Source organism: Hypanus sabinus, chromosome 26 (genome assembly GCF_030144855.1).
Source record: "Hypanus sabinus isolate sHypSab1 chromosome 26, sHypSab1.hap1, whole genome shotgun sequence".
Classification (NCBI taxonomy): Eukaryota; Metazoa; Chordata; class Chondrichthyes; order Myliobatiformes; family Dasyatidae; genus Hypanus; species Hypanus sabinus.
This window is the reverse complement of record NC_082731.1, coordinates 16,797,654-16,819,970: the sequence shown is the minus strand read 5'-3', so window position 1 is coordinate 16,819,970 and position 22,317 is coordinate 16,797,654. Positions and strand designations below refer to the sequence as shown.

The 22,317-nt window shown below is 49.0% G+C and overlaps 1 protein-coding gene across 1 annotated transcript in view; it reads right to left on the bottom strand.

Moving 5' to 3' along the window:
* The window catches only part of LOC132381590 (zinc finger protein 585A-like), an 83,101-nt gene that overhangs the window by 36,947 nt on the left and 23,837 nt on the right, over nt 1-22,317 (bottom strand). The window contains exons 2-5 of the mRNA XM_059951083.1: nt 16,385-16,456; nt 14,882-15,098; nt 11,330-12,262; nt 8,276-8,294 (exon numbers count right to left, since the gene is read on the bottom strand). Of these exons, the coding sequence (XP_059807066.1) occupies nt 8,276-8,294; nt 11,330-12,262; nt 14,882-15,098; nt 16,385-16,456 (1,241 nt within the window). The remainder of the gene's footprint in view (nt 1-8,275; nt 8,295-11,329; nt 12,263-14,881; nt 15,099-16,384; nt 16,457-22,317) is intronic.

Sequence of the window (22,317 nt, the reverse complement as noted above, 5' to 3'; positions counted from 1 at the left end):
CCAATCTTTTTCTTTTCACATATCTATAAAAGCTTTTACAGTCAGTTTTTATGTTCCCTGCCAGCTTTCTCTCATAATCTTTTTTCCCTTTCCTAATTAAGCCCTTTGTCCTCCTCTGCTGGTCTCTGAATTTCCCCCAGTCCTCAGGTGTGCCGCTTTTTTTTTGCTAATTTATGTTTCTTCTTTGGACTTGATACTATCCCTAATTTCCCTTGTCAGCCATGGGTGCACTACCTTCCCTGGTTTATACTTTTGCCAAACTGGGATGAACAATTGTTGTAGTTCATCCATGCGATCTTTAAATGCTTGCCATTGCATATCCACCGTCAACCCTTTAGGTATTATTTGCCAGTCTATCTTAGCTAATTCACGTCTCATACCTTCAAAGTTACCCTTCTTTAAGTTCAGGATCTTTGTTTCTGAATTAACTATGTCACTCTCCATCTTAATGAAGAATTCCACCATATTATGGTCACTCTTACCCAAGGGGCCTTGCACGACAAGATTGTTAACTAACCCTTCCTCATTGCTCAATACCCAATCTAGAATGGCCTGCTCTCTAGTTGGTTCCTCGACATGTTGGTTCAGAAAACCATCCCGCATACATTCCAAGAAATCCTCTTCCTCAGCACCCTTACCAATTTGGTTCACCCAATCTATATGTAGATTGAAGTCACCCATTATAACTACTGTTCCTTTATTGCACACATTTCTAATTTCCTGTTTAATGCCATCCCCAACCTCACTACGACTGTTAGGTGGCCTGTACACAACTCCCACCAGCGTTTTCAGCCCCTTAGTGTTATGCAGCTCTACCCATATCGATTCCACATCCTCCTGGCTAACGTCCTTCCTTTCTATTGCATTAATCTCCTCTCTAACCAGCAATGCTGCCCCACCTCCTTTTCTTTCCTGTCTATCCCTCCTGAATATTGAATATCCCTGGATGTTGAGCTCCCATCCTTGGTCAGCCTGGAGCCATGTCTCTGTGATCCCAACTATATCATATTCATTAATAACTATCTGCACATTCAATTCATCCACCTTGTTACGAATGCTCCTTGCATGGACACACACAGCCTTCAGGCTTGTTTTTACAACACTCTTAGCCCTTATACAATTATGTTGAAAAGTGGCCCTTTTTGCTTTTTGCCCTGGATTTGCCTGCCTGCCACTTTTACTTTTCACCTTACTACTTTTTGCTTCTACCCTCATTTTACACCCCTCTGTCTCTCTGCACTTGTCCCCATCCCCCTGCCACATTAGTTTAAAGCCTCCTGAACAGCAGTAGCAAACACTCCCCCTAGGACATTGGTTCCAGTCCAGCCCAGGTGCAGACTGTCCTGTTTATACCGGTCCCACCTCCCCCAGAACTGGTTCCAATGCCCCAGAAATTTGAATCCCTCCCCCTTGCACCATTTTTCAAGCCACATATTCATCTGAAATTTCCTCGTATTTCTACTCTGACTAGCACGTGGCACTGGGAGTAATCCAGAGATTATTACCTTTGTGGTCCTACTTTTTAGTTTATCTCCTAACTCCCTAAATTCACCTTGTAGGACCTCATCCCGTTTTTTACCTATATCGTTGGTACCTATGTGCACCACAACCACTGGCTGTTCACCCTCCCATTCCAGAATGTCCTGCAGCCGCTGAGACATCCTTGACCCTTGCACCAGGGAGGCAACATACCATCCTGGAGTCTCGTTTGTGGCCGCAGAAACGCCTATCTATTCCCCTTACAATCGAATCCCCTATCACTATAGCTCTCCCACTCCTTTTCCTTCCCTCCTGTGCTGCAATGAAATCGGCTGCTGCTGCCTTCCCCTGATGAGACATCTCCCCCAACAGTATCCAAAACAGTATATCTGTTTAGGAGGGAGATGACCTCAGGGGACTCCTGCACTACCTGCCTACTGCTACGCTGTCTAGTGGCCACCCCTTCCCTTTCTGCCTGTGTAGACTTTACCTGCAGCGTGGCCAACTCACTGAACGTGCTATTCACGACTTTCTCAACATCGCGGATGCTCCAGTATGAATCCAATCGCAGCTCCAGACGCTCAATGCGGTCTGCCAGAAGCTGCAGTTGGACACACTTCCTGCACACATAGTCGTCAGGGACACTGGAAGTATCCCTGATTTCCCACATGCTGCAGGATGAACAAACCACGGGGCCGATCTCAGCTGCCATGACCTACCCAATACTTGCCTCAACTTTTCAAACTTTCTCCTTTGAAAGGAACTTACCTCACTTGGAGTGAAGCTCGTCCTCAGCCACTTCTCGTCGAAGCCTCTTGAGCCAAAGCCTCAAATCTCCACTCCTTCACTGGCCCACTCACTCACTGGCTTTTTCTTTGATGTAGAGAAAGCTTACGATATGTTATGGACACAAGGGTTGCTGCTTAAACTGGAAAAGATGGGAATAGATGGTAGAATGTTCGTTGGATTCCAGATTTTTTATGGGATAGGAGGATGCAAGTTAGGGTGGGAACAACATTCTCAAAGGAGTACGAGACAGAAAGATGGAACTGCACAGGAGATTACATGTAGCATCCCCCCTTCTTTTGAATATTATGATGAATGATATTTTCTTAAATGTGGCTCATACATTTCCAAATCATTATATGGGGGGGGGGAAATAAAGGTTAAAGGGGAAAAGGGGAGAGTGGGGTAGAAATAAAATCAGTCGTGATTGAATGACAAAGCAGTTTTGATGGACCAAATGGCCAAATTCTGCTCCTATATTTTACGCTGTTATGTTAAGGTTTCCTGGATAATTGTCCACTCGGCGAAACTCTGCCCTTTGGCCTGCTCAGGACTTGTTAGCCTTCCAGCACAATGAGATGCCCGTTGAGGAATGCTGCAGGCCGGAGGAGCACGTGTCTACTGACGCAGTAAAGTTCCGTGGGGAAGGGGACCAAGGCTCTGTCCGTCACTGGACGCGGAAGGACTGAGTCACGTAAGGAAGCCACCAAATATGGAATGAGGTGTGCCACTCCCGGGGGCCACAAGTGGCAACGGTGCTCTCATTTAATGTGTTACTACTACACGGAATGAAGACTGCTACAGTTTTGTACTGCTTTTCTTTTTGTGCATACTTACATTAGAAGTTTTATATCCAGGCTTCAAAAGGCAATGGTCACCTTGCACATGGAGAATTTTTGAGCAATTCTGAGCCCCATATCCAAGAAAGGATGTTCTGGCATTGCAGAGTCCAGAGGAGGCCCACGAGAGTGATTCCAGGATTGAAAGGGTTATTTCTTGACCATGTGATAGCTCTGGGCCTGTACTCGCTGGAACAGAAGAATGTGGGTGGGGGAAGAATCTCATTGAAACATGTCTAACATTGAAAGGCCGAGATAGAGTGGATGTTTCCCACAGTGGTGGAGTCTAGGTCCAGAGGGCCTAGCCCCAGATACAAGGCTATCCCTTTAGAACAGAGTTGAGGAATTTCTTCAGCTGGAGCAGGGGTTCCCAACCTGGAGTCCATGGACCCCTTGGTTAATGGTAAGGGTCCATGGTTGGGAACCCCTGAGCTAGAGGGTGGTGAATCTGTGGAATTTATTGCCACAGGCAGCTGTGGAGGCCAAGTCACTGGGGATCTCTAGAGCGGGGGTTGATGAGTTTTTCATTGGTAAGGGTGTCAATCGTTATGGGGAGAAGTGGAAGTGAGGGCCATAAGTCAGCCATGATGAATGGTAGAGCAGACTCAATGGGCCGAATGGCCTAATTCTGCTCCTGTGCCTGGTCTTATATTATGAATGAAGTTTATTTCTGAAATTAAAGTTATTAAACTCTGCCCTTGACCATCAGTGAGAAAAGTTCCTTCGTCATGAGGGAATTACTTCATAGTTCTACATGTACAATACTGGAATGGAAAATCATAGCCACGCAATCAGTGTGATGTCAAGCAAATTTTATTTCAAGCATTATGAATCAGCAAGTATAATCAATTCCTTCTTTAGGCTCGTGGGATTCACCACTTGTTAAAAGACTGTTTAAACTGACAGACATGTCACCTAACAGAAAAATACACAATTTACTTCCACTTTCTCACTTTTACTGATTTCCTGACATTACAATGAGCAGCAATTAAAGATCTGGTGAAGTACTTGCAATCAAACTGACATGCGAGATAGTCTTCTTATTAAAAGTATCCTCTGTTTACTAATTCAAAAAGAAATTCAGTGCCAAATACATTTAATTGATTTAGCAAGATGGCTGCTTTGATGAGTGTGGGGCCCCTCAGACATCCCTAAGTTCCTTCTCAGGCAAAGTGCATTAGATGCAACACAAGGGGTTCTGCAGATGCTGGAAATCCAGAACAACACACACAAAATTCTAGAGGAACTCAGCTGGTCAGGCAGCACAGAGGAATAACAGTTGTTGTTTCGGGCCAAGACCCTACATCAGGCCTGAAGCGTCAACTGTTTATTCCTCTCCGTAGTGTGTGCATTGCCCTGAAAGTGCATTAGACTGCCCCCCGCCTGCACATTTATCCCTTATATCATTAGGATCTTAATGTTACGATACGATAGGGGATTGCAATATGCAGGTAGATTGAATAAATCAGATTGCTGCTGGATCTGCAAGCGAGAGAGAGTTTATAGAATGCCTACAAGATGGCTTTTTGGAGCAGCTTGTGCTTGAGCCCAGTAAGGGAAATATAATTCTGGTTTGGGTGTTGTGAAATAAATCAGGTTTAATTAGGGAGCTTAAGGTAAGGGAACCCTTAGGAGACAGTGATCATAATGTGACAGAATTCATCCTGTGTTTTGAGAGGGAGAAGATACAGTCATATGTGTCAGTATAACAGTGGAGTAAAGGAAGTTGATTGGCAGGAGACGCTAACAGGGATGATGTGGGGGCAGTTCAGAATTACACAGGATAGACATATCCCAAAGATGAAGTAGTATTCTAAACAGAGGATGGAGCAACCATGGCGGACAATCAAGTCAAAGGCAACATAACAGCAAAAGAGAGGGCATGTAATATGGCAGGAATTAGTAGGAAGTTACGAGGATTGGGAAACTTTCAACAGAAGGCAACTAAAAAAGTCATAAAGGGAGAAAAGGTGAAACATGGAAGGTAAGCTAGCCAGTGTTATAACAGAGGATACAGAAAGTTTATTTTATCAAATACATGAAGAGTAAAAGTAAGGCAAAGTTGGGTATTGGACCACTGGAAAATTATGCTGGATAGGAAAAAGAAGAGCCTTATCTCCGAGTGGAGCAATCAGGATGCTGTTTTTTTAAGCAGGCTTTCTTGTTTTTACGAGGCAGAGTTGCTAGTTGACGTTCAACCCAGCTCGGATGGAAAGCGGGCAAGGGAGCTGGCTGGATTCGAACTCGGGAGCCTTCGCTCCAAAGTCCACTAGCTGATGCCACTAGCCGGCTCTGGATAGGTAGTAATGAGGGGCAAAGAATTGGCAGATGAACTTGCTAAGTATTTTACATCAGTATTCATTGTGGACTGTTCCTTAACATTGTCACAGCCAGGGGTGGTAGCGGGGATAAGCTTTCACTGCCAATTAAATGCTCCTAATGTTGTACATCCCAAATAACCCCTTACAACCGAGCTCCTGGCCTTCATGTGTAGCTTCGCTACCAAGCCTGGCGAAATCGTTTCTACTGACAGGAGAAGGGTCAAAGGCAGATAACTGGTGCCTTAAAACCAGTTGCTTTGGGCAGATGGGGGTTGCCTGCCATGACCGGCAGCTCCTTTAGGAGCAGGAAAACTCCAATCTCAAACCTCTGCTGCCTTGCGGGAATACCCGCTACGGGGAAGATTCCGGGAGCAAGCCCAGAGGGGAAATCCAGATCTGGAGTCCCTAAGGCAGCCCTAAGCTGTAATATCGTGGCTGACCCCGAACGGGGGGGGGGGGGGGGGGGGGGGAGGTTCCTCACTGTGGAAAACACCAGCAGAAATTTGAGAACGTCAGGAGGGCAGAAGTGAGCGTCATTGCCGTGACTAGGGAGAAGGTGCTTGGGGAGCTGAAAGGTCTGCAGGTAGCCAGGTCATCTCGAACAGGGTTCTGAAGGAGGAACCTGAAGCATTAAGGACCTCTCGAGAATCAGTAGATTCTGGAATGGTTCCCAAGGGCTGGAATATTGCAAATGTCGTTCCACTCGTCAAGGCAGAGGCAAGGAAGTGATCGGCCAGTTAGCCTGAGCTCAGCGGTTGGGACGATTTTGGAGTCCATTAATAAGGATGAGGTTTCAGGTTACATGGAGGCTAAAGTCAGCATGGTTTCCTTAAAAGGAGTTCTTTTGAGGAAATAACAAAGGAGAGACAGTGGATGTGGTTTACTTGAATTTTCAGAGGCCTTTTGACAAGGTGCCGTATATCAGGCTGTTGAGCAAGAGCCCATGGCATCACAGGGGAGACAGTACTAGGGATAGAAGACTGGCTGACACATACAACATGCGGGAGGAACTCAGCAGGTTGGGCAGCATCCGTGGAAACGAGCGGTCAACGTTTCGGGCTGAGACCCTTCGTTAGGACTGAAGAGGGAGGCGGCAGGGGCCCCATAAAGAAGGTGGGGGGAGGGTGGGAAGGAGAAGGCTGGTGGGTGTCAGGTGAAAAAGCAGTAAGGGGAAAGATCAAGGGGTGGGGGAGGGGATAGGCAGGAGAGGTGAAGAAGGAACGTAAGGGGAAAGCACTGAGTAGCAGAAGAAGGCAGAATCATGAGAGAGGTGATAGGCAGCTGGAGTAGGAGGCAGAGTGAAACTGGGAAGGGTGAAGGGAGAGGGAGGGAATTACTGGAAGTTGGAGAATTCAATGTTCATGCCGAGGGGCTGGAGACTACCCAGACAGTATATGAGGTGTTGCTCCTCCAACCTGAGTGTGGCCTCATCGTGGCAGTAGAGGAGGCCACGTATGGACATACCCGAATGGGAATGTGAAGCAGGACACTGCCAGGAGGCAAAGAATGGGAATAAAGGGAGCCTTTTCTGATTGGCTGCTGGTGACTGGTGGAGTCCCTCAGAGATCGGTGTTGGGGCCGCTTCTTTTTCACGTTACATGTCAATGATCTGAAATGACGGCTCTGTGGCCAAGAGTGCGGACAATACGAAGATGGGTGGAGGGGCAGGGAGTGTTGAGGAAGCAGGGAATCTGCACGAGGACTCGGACAGATCAGAAGGAAGGTCAAAGAAACGGCAGATGGAAGACAGCGTTGGGAAGTGTACAGTCACGCACTTCAGAAGGAATAAAGGCACAGACAGTTTTCTAAATGGGGTAGAACATTTTAAAAATCACAGGCACAAAGGGACTTGGGGGTCTGGGTGCAGGGTTCCCTAAAGGTTAATGTGCCGATAGAGTCAGCAGCAAGGAAAGCAAATGCAATGTTAGCTTTCATTTCAAGGGGACTCAAATACAAGAGCAAGGATGTAACTGAAACTTCATAGGGCATTGTTCACACTGTACTTGGAGTATTGTGAGCCCCTTTGGGCCCCTTATCTTCCTTGATCTGACTTAGGGACACAGTGCAAAGTAATCACTTCTGACCCTTCGAACCACACCGCCCCAGCCCCGATTAACCCTAACCTAACCACATGACAATTATAACGACCAATTAACGGCTTTGGACAGTGGGAGGAAAGCGAAGCGCCCGGGAGATCCCCTGCACACCCACGGGAAGGACGTGCGGAGACGCCTTACAGAACGGCGCCAGAATTGAACTCTGAACTCTGGGACGCCCGGAGCTGTCAGGCATTGAAGAGGGTCCAGAGGAGGTTCTCCAGAACGATTCCAGGATTGAGAGTGTTAACACATGAGCAGCGTTTGATTACTCTGGGCCTGCACTCGGAGTTTAGAAGAATGAGGGAGGATCTCATTGAAACCTGTTGAATACAGAAACGACGTGATAGAGAGGATGTGGGGAGGGTGTTCCCTATCGAGGGTGAGTCCAGGACCAGAGGGCACAGCCTCAGAATGGATAGGCATCTATGTAGAACGGAGATGAGGAGGAGTTTGTTTAGCTAGAGGCTGGTGAATCTGTGGAATTCATTGCCACAGATGGCTGTGGAGGTCAAATCACTGGGTATATTTAAAGCAGAGGTTCTTGATTAGTCAGGGAGTCAAGTGTTACAGGAGAATAGAATTGTGAGGGGTAATAAACCAGCCTTGATGGAATGATGGACTAGACTCGATGGGCCAAATGGCCCGATTTGCTCCTAAATCTATGGTCTCTTCCTTCCCATGCTATCCTTTAATCTCCTTTACCAGCAAATCTTGTGTCGATCCAAGTTTAACACGACCTTTTCCCACTTACCAGCTGTGGACCAAGGGCACTGCACAACAGAATCAAAACTGAGAAGAGCACCACAGTTATCATCACTCCAAAGTTTAGCGAGCAACCTCTTTGACATAATCCAACTCCCCTTTTATCCGACAGGGAACGACACCACAATCCCGCACTCCCCTAGCCCAGCCAGACCAGGTAAAGCTCATACCCATTACAGATGTTACCCCCCCCCAACCCTGTGTTGATTTGCAATTTAAAGGAACCCAGGTTGTCAAAGGTAATGCTGGGGTACAAACAGTGTAAATGCACAGGCTCTTAGCAAGCTTGCCTGAAAACCGTACTCTCCTTTCAACACAGAACGGTACAGTGCAGGAACAGGCTCTCTGGCCAATTAAGCTAACCCTTCTGCCTTCACATGGACCATATTCCTCTTCTCTCTGCTCTACGATGAACTGAGACCGAGGCTATGGGCCTGTTCCAGCTGCTCAGGGATTCGGGTCCATCGACTCAATTTGGCTGGGAATAATGTTGCTTGCTTTTACAGATTGCATGATTTGCCATCTTTTCCCCTCTGCACACTGGGCGTTATTTTTTTTTAAAAGTAGGTTCCTTAGGTTTCTTCCTTTGTGGCTGCCTGTAAGCAGACGAACCTCAAGGTTTTATAATTTGTACATACTTTGATTATAAATGCACTTCAAATCCTTTAAATATCCATGAGCTTGGCTGAGAGCCCCTTCAATGCCTCTATCATATCTGCCTGTGCCAACTCCCCCTGGCAGCACGTTCCAGGCACCCATCACCGTGTTTAAAATATAAGCTTGCCCTGGGCATCTCCTTCGCACTTACCCCCCCCCCCATTTTAAATGCATGTCATCTGGTATTAGACATCTCATCCTGGGGGGTGGGGGGGCACCAGCCGTTGATCTCTGCCTCTCAATTTTATAAACGTCAGTTAGGTCTCTGTGCACCTGCTCCAGAGAAAAACCGCCCAAGTTTGTCCAACCTCTCATCATAAAGATTCGAAGATCAGCTCTATTTGTCACGTGCACATTGAGACATACAGTGAAATAAGCTACTTGCGCCGCAGATTGTGTTGGGGTCAACCCACAGGGGTCACCCCACTTCCGGCACAAATGTCCCGTGCCAACTTACTCACTCTAACTGTATGTCTTTGGAATGAGGGAGAACAACAAACACCTGGGGGAAACTCACGGTCACAGGGTGAACGTCCTTATGGACGATCGGCAGGAATTGTTTCTCCAAACTTCACAGCCGGCGCGCTGTACAGTGGGTTATCGCAATGCTATGCTACCACGCTGCCCTCTAATCCAGTCAACGTCCTGGCAAAACCCTCTCCACGTCCCTCCTCTAATGGGAAGATCAGAACTGAACACAATACTGCCCTTTCTCCAGGATTTGTGTACCGTGTTCAGTACTGAACAAATACTACCCCTTCTCCCAGATTTCCACAAACAGGTTCTCCCTAACCTGATGCTGAATGACCTGCTGGGTACATCCAGCATTTTCTGGTTTTTATTCCACTGATTAGGTGAGTCTCCGGTTTCCAGAACAGACACAGGGTCTCTATCCTTTGACCATCCTATGCCAGCTTACCAGCTGTGGACCAAGGGCATTTCACAACAGGATCAAACAAGTGTCCAAATATCAGGGAAGGGTCCCAAAATTACAATTACTCCAAAGTTTAAAAAGTAATGTCTTTGACATAATCTAATAAGGTCGAGCCTTGCAAGGTGGAAGCTTCCCACCTTTTCATGTGCCACTTTGTTTCCGCTCCAAACCAGGTATGTTCCATGCCCTCTGGCTCTTGGGCCCCACTGCTCATGGAACCTCTTCTCCCAATCTATATTATCTCCATTCTTCAAGACAGTTAAGCCCTCGGGCAGAATTCCTCAGCATCTTTCGTTTCCTCAGGCAAGCAGGCATACAATCAGGGACACCCCCTCTCCGACCCCAATCTTTCTCTCCTCCCGCTGCGCAGGAGATACAAAAGCTTGAGTACCACCAGGCTCAAGAACGGCTTCTATGCTGCTGTTATAAAGAGTCTTGAACGGACCTCTTATACAATAAAGATGAACTCTTGATCTACTTTGTCATGATCTTTGTAGTTTGTCTACCTGAACTGCACTTTCGCTATAACTGTAACACTATATTCTATAATCTGCTTTTTTAAAAAATTACTTACGCATGGAATGATTTGTCTGGATGGCATGCAAGTAGATGCTCGTCACTGTATCTCAGTACATTTGACAATGATAAAACAATCACCAATTAAGTCTGCTTCTCCAGTCTCTCCACTTTCATCAAAGTCCTTAATTCCTGCATCACTTTGGTATAATCGGGCTCACTGCTGTGCATCATGTCAAACACTGCGGCAGATTCTCATCACTCCACCAGAGGGTTAGGCTCACCCCTGAAGTCAGTATCAAAGCCCCAACTGTCCAATGGAAGTGAGCACATAACAACGTTTCCTGCCCTGTACCCATTGCGAGCTCCTCTCACAGAGCAGAGGGGGATACAGGAGATAAATCTGAAACGATGTCCCGTGTTACTCAATTCTCCAGCACCTGACTAAGTGACCAAACTCGGAATATCCAACAGGAGATGCTCAGCTGCTCCCTTCAGGACGGGCAGGACACGCGATAATTCCCCAAGATAGTCCAATGGGTTGAGTATTTCCAGTATTTTACCTTTCCATTTCAGATTTTCAGCACCCGGGGTATATTTTGTTCTTTCCCATTTCCAAAATCGTACTTTTAAAATCTACGTCATTAACTTCCAGATTTGTACCGTGTGGGAATGTTTCATCAGTCTGCGTTCCACAGGCTTGGCTCCCTGGTCCTGATCCTCAGAAAGGAGCAGGGAAAAGATGCCTTCCATCCGTTATCTTCAATTAAAACCATAAAAGGTCCAATTAAATCTTCTGTTAGATATCTAGATTAAGAGATTCAACACCAGGTCCAAGGCTCACACAAAACAGAATATGCTTGTGAGCCTACTGATATGCTGTCTGAGTGAATCCCACTCCACACTCGGAGAAGGTGAACGGCTTCTCTTCAGTATGAATCGGCTGTAGTGTCTTCTTCCTTGATGACTGTGCGGATCCCTTCCCAAACCTGAAGGGACTGTCTTTGTCTGGCGTGAACTCGCTGGTGCGCCACTAGCTTGTCCAACCAAGTGAATCGCTTCCCGCACAGAGAGCAGGCAAAGGGCCTCTCGCCGGAGTGAATCCGCTCGTGCTTCATCAGGGTGGAAGACTGCGAGAACCCCTTGCCGCACTCGGAGCAGATGTACGGCCTCTCCCCGGTGTGGACCCGCTGGTGCCTCACGAGGCTGAACGAGCGGCAGAACTCCTTCCCGCACTCGGGGCAGGTGAACGGCCGCTCCCCGGTGTGGACCCGCTGGTGCGTCATCAGGTTGTCGGACCGAGTGAAGCGCTTCCCGCACAGGGTGCAAACAAACGGCCTCTCCCCGGAGTGGACCCGCTGGTGCGTCAGCAGGTTGGACGAATCGGTGAAGCCCTTCCCGCACTCGGAGCAGGTGAACGGCCTCTCGCCGGTGTGGACCCGCTGGTGGGTCATCAGGATGGACGAGTGTGAGAATCCTTTCCCACAGTAGGAGCAGATGAACGGCCTCTCCTTGGTGTGAACCCTCCTGTGCTCCTGTAGATTGGAGGTCTGCGTGAATCCCTTCCCGCACACGGGGCAGGTGAACGGCCTTTCCCCAGTGTGGCTGCGGAGGTGGATTTCCAGATGGGACGGCCAGAGGAACCCCTTCCCACACTCCCCGCATTCCCACCGCTTATCTCCAGTATGGTTGAACAGGTGCCTCGACAGCCCCGGGGCTTGGCCGAAGCCTCGCCCGCACTCCGAACCGGTGAACTGCTCCTCCGTGTTGGGAGGGGAGCCTTTTGTTTCCACGCCCGAGGAGCGGCGACCTTCGCACCCCGGGGATCCTGGCCGAACCTGACGTGAACCTCCTTTCGTTGCCGAGACCCTGCGGAAATTAATCCAAAACCGGGGAGCAGAGAGGGGAGGAAAGGCAGGTTATAAAAGTTGGAAAAATCGCGTGCGCAGCATCGGAATAAATTGACGCTGAACCTGGCAGGCCAACTACAAACGGTGGGTTGACTGGTGTCCTCCAGGGAAGGGGGGTCTGGACCTTGGTGGACTCCCACCTCCACGGGAGAAGAAATAGAGTACAGCTAGAGACAAAGCTGGTAAAACCAGCAGCTTCATCCTCGGTGATTCCAATCTGCATCACAACATCACTACGTTCTGTCCTCTCCAATCATATTCCCCCTTCTCCAGCCCTTTATCTCTTTCACCAATCGACTTCCCAGCTCTTCAAACCCTCCCCCCTCTCCCGGTTTTACCCATCACCTACCACCTTGTACCTCTTCCTCTGCTCCCCCCCCCCACCTCTTACTCTGACTTCTAATCCTTTTTTCAGTCCTGCTGAAGGGTCTCGGCCTATACTGTTTACTCTTTTCCGGAAATGCTGCCTGGCCCGCTGAGTTGCTCCAGCACTTTGTGTGTGTGTGTGTGTGTGTTACTTTGATTTTCAGCGTCTGCCGACTTTCTCTTGTTTGTGATTCGACTACATACACTCAGTGGCCACCTTATTAGGTATTCCTGTCCATTAATGCAAGTATTTAATCAGCCAATCATCTGGCAGCAACTCAGTGCCGCAGAGCAGGCGGACATGGGCAAGAGGTTCGGGCCAAACATCAGGACGGAGTGGAAATGTGATCTGAGTGGCTTTGTCCGTGTAATGATTGTTGACGAGTGTCTCAGGAACTGCTGAACTCCTGGGATCTTCCAGAAATTACAGAGAATGGCCGGCGCCGGGGCCGAAGTGCTCGGTGTCGGAGGCTCGAGGTTTTCGGACGGACTCGGAGTTGGCTGTGGTCGGGGCTCCCAGAGCTCTGTATCGGCAAGCTGTGGCACCGGAGGTTCACGGCAGGAAGAGTTTTTCTTCCTTCTACCGTCTGCGTGAGACGGTGGGCTGTCGGGGACTTTGAGATTTTCTTTTACCGTGCCACGGTCTGCTTGTATCAAATTGCTTTGCACTGTTGGAACTATATGTTATATTATGTGGTTTTTGTCAGTTAGTCTTTTATCAATTATGGTATTGTCTACACTGTTGCAACTAAATGTTATAATCATGTGATTTTTGTCAGTCTTTTATCAATTATGGCATTGTCTGCACTGTTGCAACTAAATGTTAAGTATAACTGTGGTTTTGTGTAGGGTTTTGGTTTGTTGGGTGGTAGAGTTGGTCTCTTGACTTGGTGTGTCTGGGTAGTCTTGTTTTGTCTGGTGGGTTTGGAGCTCTTTTCCAGGGAACGTGCTAAGACGGTAGCGCGATATCGATATGCAGCAGCCTCTCCGGACTCTGGACTGGGGATTGCCGAACGTTATGTGGTTTTTCTTGTGTGGTCTGTTTTGTGCTTTTTTCGTGATATAGTTCCGGAGAACATTGTCTCATATTTTAACTGCATTGTATTTGTGGTTTCTAAATGACAATAAACTGAATCTGAAGAAACAAGGAGAAGCACTAAGGCAGTTCTGTGGGCAAGAACATGAGAGAGGTCGGAGAAGGGCCAGACTGGATCAAGCTGACAGTAACTCAGATAATCACACGTTACAACAGCGGTGTGCAGGAAAGCGTCTGAGAATGTACAACATGTTGAACCTTGAAGTGGATGGGCTGCAACAGCAGACCACACTGAGATCCACCCCTTTATCTAATAACGTGGCCACCTAGTGTATAGCACCCCTCTCCCCACTAACCCCACTACCTCTGATTGCTGCTCAACCTCTCTCTGCATACAAACTCCCTGATCTATTTCCACAGCCACCAGCCCGTTAATACTCTGAGAATCAGGTCAGTGATAAGGCCAACCCCTGGTCGCTTCCTTCAGAGGAGTTTTCAAGGTTAGCTCTATTTGTACTGGAAAGATACAGTGGGATTTGTCATTTTGCGTCAAATCGAATAAGCGAGGATTGTGGTGGGGGCAGCCCGCAAGCGTCACCACGCTTCCAGTGCCAATGGAGCGTGTCCACAACTCACTGACCCTAGCCGTAAGCCTTTGGGACGGAGAGGAGACCGGAGCATTTGGAAGGAACACAAGTCAGCCGTGCGGAGAAAGTATAAACTACAGACAGCGGCGAGAGCCGAACCCCGATCTTACAGCCGGTGACGTCAAGCTAACCACCTCGCCACTTTGCCGCCCGAACTTTTTTCATTTTCTGCCCACGTTCCCCCCTTCTCCTCCAAGCCTGGCTTTTCCCAATGCCCACCCCCGGGAAAGCTCTCCCCAAAACCTCTCACACCTCGGCTTTTGATTTCAGACAACCTCGCAGGCAAGGGGCCGGGTTCATCCCGACGTTCTCATGCCACAGGTCCGCTAAAGGGCACCCGTGCGATATCTTCGACCGCCGAGCCTTTTAAACCCCGCAGCCTCCCTGCTTCTCACCAGCAGTTTCCCTCTGTTTGCCCCGTTGAGTTCTCTGGGGTTAGGCCCCGTTCACACTCCACTCCGAAATGACGTGAGGGTGACCCGCGTTTCACTCCGAGCCGTGACGGGTCCAGCCCGGCGTGTTTAATTACCTGTGCTTCCGCGAGCTGGCTTGCGCCACTGAAAGCTGTTCGTTGGCCAGCGCGTCCTGTCCGACGCTCCAGTCATCCTTTCCTTCAGCCTCCACCTCTCCCCCCGTTTCTTCCGATTCTCGCTCCGGCTGAGTCTGGGGGAGCATCCCAAACCTGTGTCCCCGTGCGTTTCCCTCCTCGGGACTCTCGTTTTCTTCCATTCCTTGGCTGTAGACCTCTGGAACAGTTCACCCAATGAAATCCAAAAGTCAACTCACAAAAACACATATATATATCATCATGTACTAATGCCGAGATCTATTGTCTTACAGGCATTTACAGGAAAATAAAGAAATTCAATAGAATTTATGTCATAAACAAAGACTGACAACCAACCAATGAGCAAAAGAAGACAAACCAGACAAATATAAAACCCAATACTGGGAATGTGAGTCCGGAGACTGTGCAGCCAGTTCAGCACTGAGGTGAACGAACGTATCCACACCGGTTCAGGAGCCTGATGGTGGAGGGGTAATAACCGTTCCTGAACCCGGCGGTGTGGGACCGAAGGCTCCCGTACCTCCTTCCCGATGGTACACAAGAGGGCACGGCCCCGGACAGTAGGGGTCCTGACGACTGACGCGGCCTTCTGGTAAGTCTGCTCGATGGTGGGGAGGGCTTTGCCCGAGACAGGCTGGACTGGAAGAGAGAAAGGGCTGGATGGGGGGCTGTTTTTGATGATGGACGCTGCATGATACTGAATGAAGTTGTGGGGGTTTGCGAGGGTGTCATTAGAAGGTTACACAACTGTGACTGATTTTCACTCTCCAATCCAATTACAGGGCAGACGCTAGCCAATCAGGTTAGGGAAATCATTGACCCTGACACCGCCTGTTCCCTCCCTCCGCCCGTTAGCTGATCTGCACATCAAAGGGACTGCCGTAACCTGCTGAGAACGCATCGTCCTTGGTCTCCAGCACTCCAGAGGCGGGACACAGGACACACATCAGTCCAGTCACAGGATATCAGTGAACTTGTCTGGGACTGGAAAAGTTTTTCATCCCAGGAACTGCCCAGGATTCCACGGGGCAGTTCAGGGATGAACCCCCTCCCCTCGTCCCCCCTTCCTCACACTCTCCGCTCCCTGTCCGCCCTGATGCAGCAATGAATGACGGGTTCAGCCCCAGTCACGAGGACCCCCCCCCCCACAATTACCAGACCCCTGTGCTGATTCTGGTTTGTAAAGGGGTACAGCACAGCTGAGTCGGTCTGGCCAAAGCTGAGGCCAGGGGCCGAGCCAACAACAACCTGCATTACGGTAGTGGGGAATCAGCCTCGGAATGTGGCGATGTCATTGGACACGTGACCCAGAGGCCCGGATTAATTAGTGATCCAATCCCACCATGGGAGACAGCTGAGGACCTCAGACCAGGCTGAAAACTTCAGAGATAATGACCATCGGGCCAATTTTGTACCTGACTGGCTAGCTCACCCGGGTGATCTAATCTGTCGCGGGCAACTTACCATGAGGTGCCTTGCTGAAGTCCACGTAGACAATGTCTACTGTCCCGTCCTCATTGATGTTCTTGGTCACAGCTTCAAAAAAATAAAACAATAAGGTTTGTCAAGTGTGATTTTCCATGCAAAGAGCCACACTAGCATCGCTGATCAGTTCGTACAACACACACAAAATGCTGGAGGAACTCAGCATCTATGGAAAAGGGTAGGGTAAACGGTTGATATTTTGGGCCGAAACTCTTCATCAGATCTTGTGCCACATGGCCCCCGTTTGCCGCCATCTTGTGCCACATGGCCCCCGTTCGCCGCCATCTTGTGCCACATGGCCCCCGTTCGCCGCCATCTTGTGCCACATGGCCCCCGTTCGCCGCCATCTTGTGCCACATGGCCCCCGTTTGCCGCCATCTTGTGCCACATGGCCCCCATTTGCCGCCATCTTGTGCCACATGGCTCCCGTTCGCCGCCATCTTGTGCCACATGGCCTCCAGAGTCCTGAAGGAGGGTCTTGGCCCGAAACATCGACTGTTTACTCTTTTCTATAGATGCTGCCTGGCCTGCTGAGTTCCTCCAGCACTTTGTGTGTGTAGCTTGGATTTCCAGCGTCTGCGGACCTTCTCGTGTTTGCACCAATCAGCTCTCAACTTCCCAAGTGTGCGGGAGTGGGATGGGATACCTGGTTGAGTGCTGCTGCTAAACATTGGTGAAACTAAAGAGCTGATGGTTGACTTAACATGCACCAGTGAGCTGGGGTTTTCTCTCTGGAGAGGAGCTGTCTTGATAGAGGTGTACAAGACGGTAAGTGGCTTAGATTGTGTGGACAGCCAGAAACTTTCTCGCAGGGTAGAAAAGTCTAATCCCAGGGGGATTGGAGGGAAGTGTGTGGGGGGATGTCGGAGATAAGTTTCTTTTAAATGTAGAAAGTGGTGACTGCGTGTAATGCCCTGCCGGGGGTGGTGGTGGAGACAAATACATCGGACATTCAAGAAACTCTGAAGAGAGGCAAAAGGATGTGATGGAGGTTTTTGTAGGGGGAAGGGTTAGATTGATTACTTGGGGTGGGATTAAAGATCGGCACAACATTGTGCGATTAAGGGCCTTCACTGCACCTTTCTATGTTCTTCACTGAAGGATCGGCAGTAGAGAGAGTGTCAGTAACTTTAAATTTGTGGGTGCTGACATATCGGACGACTTGCCCCCTGGACCCAGCACACAGATGCAAACACACGGAAGACACATCAGCAACTTCACGTTCTGTAGGGGGTTCAGCCGGACACTTCTAAAGATGACCATGCTGTTAGGGATAGGGTTCCCCTTGTCCTCAGCTACCACCCCACCGGCCTCCGCATCCAGGACGTAACCCACTGAAACTTCCACCACCTCCAAACGGGTCCCACCTTTCTTCTCACTTTGATTTCCACAGGGGGCGCTCCCTATGAGACTCCCTTGTCCATTAGTCTCTCCCCACTGATTGCCCTCCTGGCACTTACCCTCGCAAGCAGAGCAAGAGCCACTCCTGCCCCTCCACCTCCTCCCTCACTCCCATTCAGGTCCCCAAACACCTTCCAGGTGAGGCGACACTTCACCTGCGAGTCTATTGGGGTCATTTACTGTGTTCGGTGCTCCCCGTGTGGCCTCCTTGTACATCGGTGAGACCCGATGTAGAATGGGAGAGCACTTCGCCGAGATCTACTCTCCGTCCACCAGATCAAGCGGGATCTCCCCGTGGGCACCCATTTTAATTCCACTTCCCTTTCTCGTATGTCCATCCACTGTCGTGATGAGGCCATACTTGGGTTGGAGGAACAACACTTTGTTCTGTTTCGGTAGCCTCCACCCTGATGACGTGAACATTGATTTCTCGAACTTCCGGTATTGCCTCCACCCACCCACCCCACCATTTCCCATCCCCTTTTCCCTCTCTCATGTTACCTCCTTGCCACCCATTGACTTCCTCTTTCTTCCATGGCCCTCTGTCTCTTTCACCAATCAACTTCCCAGCTCTTTGCTTCATCCCTTCCCCTTCAGGTTTCACCTATCACCCGGTGCTTCTCTCTCCCCATCCCTCAAATCTTCTCCTCAGCCTTTTCTCTCCAGTCCGGCCGAACGGTTTCGGCCGAAAATGTCTACTGTATTATTTTCCCCCCATAGGTGCTGCCAGGCCTGGTGAGTTTCTCCAAGAGAGTGAGTGAAGTGAGTGCATGCGTGTTTGTTTGTTTTGATTGGATTTCCAGCATCTGCAGGTTTTCTCTTGCTGGAGATTTCTGTTGAAAGGCTGCATTATGGCGTGGTACATCACAATCAGAATCAGGTCGAATATCACCAGCATATGTCATGAAATTTGTTCTTTTACAGCAGTAGTACAGAGCAATGCATGAATTAGTGGTCACCAACCTTTTTAAGCCCAAGATCCCCTACCTCGGCCTTAGTGAAAGGCAAGATCGACCCCAGATCGATTAGTCACATGTATGTGCACTGGCCAGAAGACCGGAAGTAAAACCCCACAACCCGGAAGTAGAAATAATGTGTGTACACCAGAGGTCACCACCCTTTTTTGCACCGCAGACCGGTTTAATATTGACAGTGTTCTTGCAGACGGGGTGGGGGGGGGGTGTGTGTGTTAAACACGACGGGAATACAACGATACTCGAAGCAGGTTCCTTATGTCCAGTCTATTCCGCAATTTAGTTTACATGACTCTCAGCACTTAGCTTCTGTCTGGTGGTTGGGGACCACTGAAGTACACTGTGTAGTGCATGGTGGGGGAGCTACACGCATGCGCACTGGGCTGAAAGAACGGAACTAAAACCCCGCAACCCGGAAACAATCTCACAACAGTATTTGTGTATTTTTCATTTTTTTGTTTTCGGGATCTACTGGGAAAGTCTCAAAGATTGAGCAGTTGATCGCCATCGACGGGTTGGCGACCACTAGCATAAACAATACTATAAAGTTCAAAGCAAAATTATTATCAACTACACGTATATCACCACTTACGTAAAACGCTGAGATTCATTTTCTTGCAGGCACACTCAATAAATCCATAACAATCAATGAAAGACCTTGCAAACGAGCATTCAAGCAGTGTGCAAAAGGGAACAAACTGCGCAAATACAAAAAAAATAATAATGGGCAAAAAGGATAGAGAACGTCAGATCCCAGCTGCCTACACCTGGCACACGGCTCCCCCTTTTCCCTTTTTACAACACGGTAACAGGACCTCGTGGCCCAACGAGCCCACGTCACATCCACGTGACCAGAATCAGAACCGGGTTTAAGATCACTGGCTTTTCCTGAGCCTGTGCAGGAGTCCCTCCAGAGCAGGTAGCGATGCAGTCCGTTGGAATACTCTCCATGGTACATCTGTCACACACCAATTCCCGTCAAACTCCTAACGAACTATATCTGCCTCCTTTGTAATCGCATCAACATGCTGGGCCCAGGATAGATCCTCGGAGACGCCGACCCACAGCAACTTGAAACTGCTCACCCTTTCCACATCCAATGCCTCGATGAGGACTGGTGCGTGTTCCCTCATCTTATCTGTTCTGAGGTCCACAATCGGTCTTACTGACCTTGAATAAAGTTGTGTCTGCGACACCACTCCACTAACACATATCTCGTCCTCCTCACCACCATCTGAAATTCCGTCAACAATTAACCTACTGAACCACACGACTTTGGAACGTGGGAGAAACAGGAGCACCTGAAGGAAACCTAATGTGGTTGTGGGGAGAATAACAGACAACGCAGAATTGAACCCAGGACACTGGCGCTGTAGTAACATTACACTAAGCACTACCCTACCAGACCACACAAGATCTCTCATCATCCAGAGATCCCTACTCCTGCCAACCTTGCTTTTCACTCTCAGAAGAACACCGTCCGCCTCCCTTTTAAATGCCGCCCCTTTGCCTGACATCCCTTTGCTGAAAATACGTGTCTAATATCATTAAGATTGGCCTTGCCCTTTTCTGGAACTTTAGACTGTGGACCAGTTGAAGGAGAAATCTGGTTGGACAACTAATGTCAGTGCTGCCTTTCGATCAGGACTGCGGTCAAGATTTAAAAGGCAGAGTTTTGCGGCAGTTTCTCTGAGTTGGGCGAGCGACCAATCAGGAAGAGGGACTCATTAGAAAGAGCCAATAGAAACAGCCCAGGTGTAAGTGGAGCGGCCATTCCGTCAAGTGGGCCAGTGTTCAGAGTGGCTTCGGCTCATCGGGCTTGGGTGAGGGAAAGTACCCGGTTAGCTTCTCTCTTTCTGTTCATTCCTCATTGGCCAGAGCAAAGTATTGCCGCGAGGATGGCTCCGGGGCCAGTGTTCTGTACTCCGTGTGGACCTCCAGCCTCCCGGATGACCACATCTGCGCCGAGAGAACGTGTTGAGGAACAGCTCGTTGACCTTCGACTCGTACGGGGGAATGAGGAGGTGATAGGCCGGAGCTGCAGGGAGGCAGATAACTGGGTGACTGTCGGGAGAAGGGGAAATGCACAACCCATACACCTGTGGTCCTTCCCCTTTAGACACTATTGAGGGGGACGACCTACTGGAGGGGGGGGGGGATTGGGGTCACAGTGGCACCGAGTCTGGTGCTATGGCTCAGACGAGCAGAGGGGTGAAGATGACTGCACTGCCGATAGGAGATTCCATAGTCAGAGGAACCGAGATGAGATCCCGTGGGCGCCACAGTCACCTGGATGGTAAACTGCCAGCAGCAGGGACGTCTCCGATTGGGTCCACGGCATTCTCAAGGGAGAGGGTGAGCAGCCAGAAGTCTTGGTACATGTTGGTACAATGACAAAGCTGAGCAGGTCCTGAAGAGAGAATTTGGGGAACTGGGTAGAAAGCAGGAACTCACGGGAAGTAACCTCTGGATCGCTGCCTGTGCCACGCGCTGGTGAGGGTAAGAGTGGGACGGTTTGGCAGGTGAATGCGTGGCTGAGGAACTGGTGCAGGGGGGAGGGGTTCAGATTGATGGATCAACGGGATCTCTACTGGGGAAGGTATGACCTGTACAAAAGGGACGGGTTACACCTGAACCCGAGGGAGCCAATATCCTTGCAGGGAAGGCTTGTGAGAGTTGCTCAGGAGGGTTTAAATAATTTGGCAGGGGGATGGGAACTGAAGTGATAGTGCTGAGAATGGTTTGCAAACAGAGGCTATGTATAGTGAGACTGCTCAGAATGATAGGCTGATGACTGGGCAAAATTGCAGCCACCAGGATGAGTTGCAATGTAAAAGGGGACAAAATCAAACAGGGTGAATACAGGACTGAAGGTTTTATATTTGAATGCAGTATACAGAACAAAGCAGATGAAACTGTAGTACAGTTACAGACTGCAATGTACGATGTTGTAGGCATCACTGAATCATAGCTGAAAGATTATAGCTGGGAGCTTAGGGAGATAGAAAATGCATGTCAAAAGGGTAATGTTACATTAGTTACGGGGGATTTCAATATGCAGGCAGATTGGGAAAATCAGGTTTCTAGAATGCCTATGAAACGGCTTAAGAACCTTGGCGAGTGATCATAATATCGAATTCACACTGAAATTTGAGAAGGAGAAGCTAAAGTCAGATTTATCAGTATTACAGTGGAGTAAAGGAAATTACAGAGGCATGAGAGAGGAGTTGGCCAGAATTGATTGGAAAAGAACACTGGCAGGGATGATGGCAGAGCAGGAATGGCTGGAATTCCTGGAAGCAACTTAGAAGGCACGGGATATATATATATATTCTAAAGAGGAAAAATTATTCTAAAGGCAAGAGGACACAGCCGTGGCTAACGAGAAGTCAAAACCAGCATAAAAGCCAAATAGAGGGCATGTAATAGAGAAAAAATTAGTGGGGAGTCAGAGGATTGGGAAGCTTTTAAAAACCAGCAGAAGGCAACTAAAAAATACATTGATAAGGTAAAGGCATTATTAGCAAGCTAGCCGAT